The sequence below is a fragment of the Aethina tumida genome, chromosome 1 (genome assembly GCF_024364675.1).
Source record: "Aethina tumida isolate Nest 87 chromosome 1, icAetTumi1.1, whole genome shotgun sequence".
In the NCBI taxonomy this organism is placed as follows: Eukaryota; Metazoa; Arthropoda; class Insecta; order Coleoptera; family Nitidulidae; genus Aethina; species Aethina tumida.
This window is the reverse complement of record NC_065435.1, coordinates 58,640,094-58,641,981: the sequence shown is the minus strand read 5'-3', so window position 1 is coordinate 58,641,981 and position 1,888 is coordinate 58,640,094. Positions and strand designations below refer to the sequence as shown.

At 36.5% G+C, this 1,888-nt stretch overlaps 1 protein-coding gene across 1 annotated transcript; it reads left to right on the top strand.

Moving 5' to 3' along the window:
* The first annotated feature begins 676 nt into the window (after nt 1–676).
* On the top strand, nt 677–1,210 carry LOC109603280 (nucleoside diphosphate kinase 6-like). The gene has a single exon (XM_020019767.1). It carries the CDS (start codon nt 677–679, stop codon nt 1,208–1,210), a length of 534 nt encoding a protein of 177 aa, XP_019875326.1.
* The last annotated feature ends 678 nt before the right edge of the window (nt 1,211–1,888 follow it).

Genomic DNA, 1,888 nt, shown 5'->3' with positions numbered 1-1,888 from the left:
GACCGAACGACTTTTCCGTTTCGTTCTCTCGCCAGTCCCCGGTCCCACGGACCCGCCATAAAATATGACGGTTTTTACATCGTTCTAAATTGAACCTTAGGATTAATGTGTGGCCCAATTATGTGCCAACAATGTCGGCTGGAAATATTCTTTTAATTGAATTGTAGCAACGGTGCCAGTGGGATGCCAATATCTGGAATTGAGATATACAGAGTCAACATCAGTTTTTCTCAAAAGGACTTTATTATACTTTTCAAAGCAAGAGAAAATAAGTCAGGCATGAATTACAACAATTGTAATTCATAAGAGTCAAACATCTTTCCTTTTATGAACAAAAGTTGATATAACATATGTTCAAATTTATTTCAAGAAAACATTGTAGCAGCAAGCACAAATATTTTGAAACGGATATTTTAAAAGTAGTATGACATGGCATTTGATGTGACACGACATAAACAAGTTATAGTTGTTTAATTAATGTAAATATGGTGACGAAATTTGTTAAAAAAATTCAAAAGTGAAAATAAAATAGAAGGCAGTTTAATAAACAAATAAATAAATTTTGATGTAACCAACAACATCAAGAGTGTTAAATTCACTTAATGTTTTTTATTTCGCGTTGCCATTACAATGTGAAACACATCAAAATTGTCATTTCGAATTTCCTATCGTCAAAATGATGAGTGTTTTGAAGCAAATTAAACCGGTCCAAGATACCGTGAAAAAATTAGAGTTAACTCTGGCCATTCTGAAGCCCCACGTCGTGGAAAATGCAAGATCCGCTACCGAAATTAAAAACATTCTCCTGAGAGCCGATTTCAAAATTGTCCGTTCCAAGAGAGCTGTTCTGACCTTGCAAGAAACGTCCGGCCTGTTCAACCAGAAGGGTAACAAACCGATGGACGGCGATCTTACGGCCCAAATCACGAAGGGCCCCTCCGACATCATGATCCTGGCCAAAGCGAACGCGATTGAACACTGGCGCAGCTTCACCGGACCATGGAGCGTTTACAAAAACGCGGTCACCGGATCCTCTTGCCGCGAGAAAATTGGGCAGTTCTTCCCCGACTTTGACTATGATAAATGGTATGAGAACGAGGAAGTCCATTTCCGCAATAACAATGTTTATTTCGTCTCCAAGGAGTTTGTTCATAAATTAAATCACGATGTTGTCTCCGAGAGTATTACTCAAAAGTATAGCAAAATTTAAAGGTATTCTATTTTAATTATGTATAGCAAAATTTGTAAGTGTATTTACTGTTTTATTATTTTTCGGCTTTCTTTCATATAAATATTTTGACGGTAACTGTGTGTTTTATTGAATTGGGAATGATTTTGGGAGGGTGAAAATGAAGTTTCAAATGACATGTAATGTGAAATTTCATGTCAAATGTCTTGTCCGCCGTTAAATTCTGGCTCCGTTCCAGGCAATTTCAATCGTACCGAAAAAAAAAAAAATGAAATTCGCTACAAACATCAATTCCTTAAAGTTGGACGAACCCGGGCAACCGTTGTCAGTGATCATCGCAACGTTCTGAATTTAATTTAAATCACAATTAACCAGTAAGCCGACGGAAAGGCTGTCTGTGAGCTATATAAATAAGGCAGCGTTATTGAATGTTCATCTCTGGTCCAACAGGGCTTATAAATATCCAAGTTGTCACGACAGTGTTGATAATGCCTATGCATTTATGTTAATTTGGGTCCATCTCGTTGCATATTCGATTTATACTGTCAAATTGGTCGTATAAATAATTTACAGGCCAATGTAATTCGTGCTCATTCTATTTTTCAATGGAGTTAATATGCATCACTCGCGGATACAGCACAATAGTTTGCTTTAAACTGATACAATAGTGTGTTATATATACAATGCATTGTATATTAA

Bases quoted from the DNA above. Each gene is read 5' to 3' on its own strand.
- LOC109603280 (XM_020019767.1), top strand. From the start codon at position 677: ATGATGAGTGTTTTGAAGCAAATTAAACCGGTCCAAGATACCGTGAAA.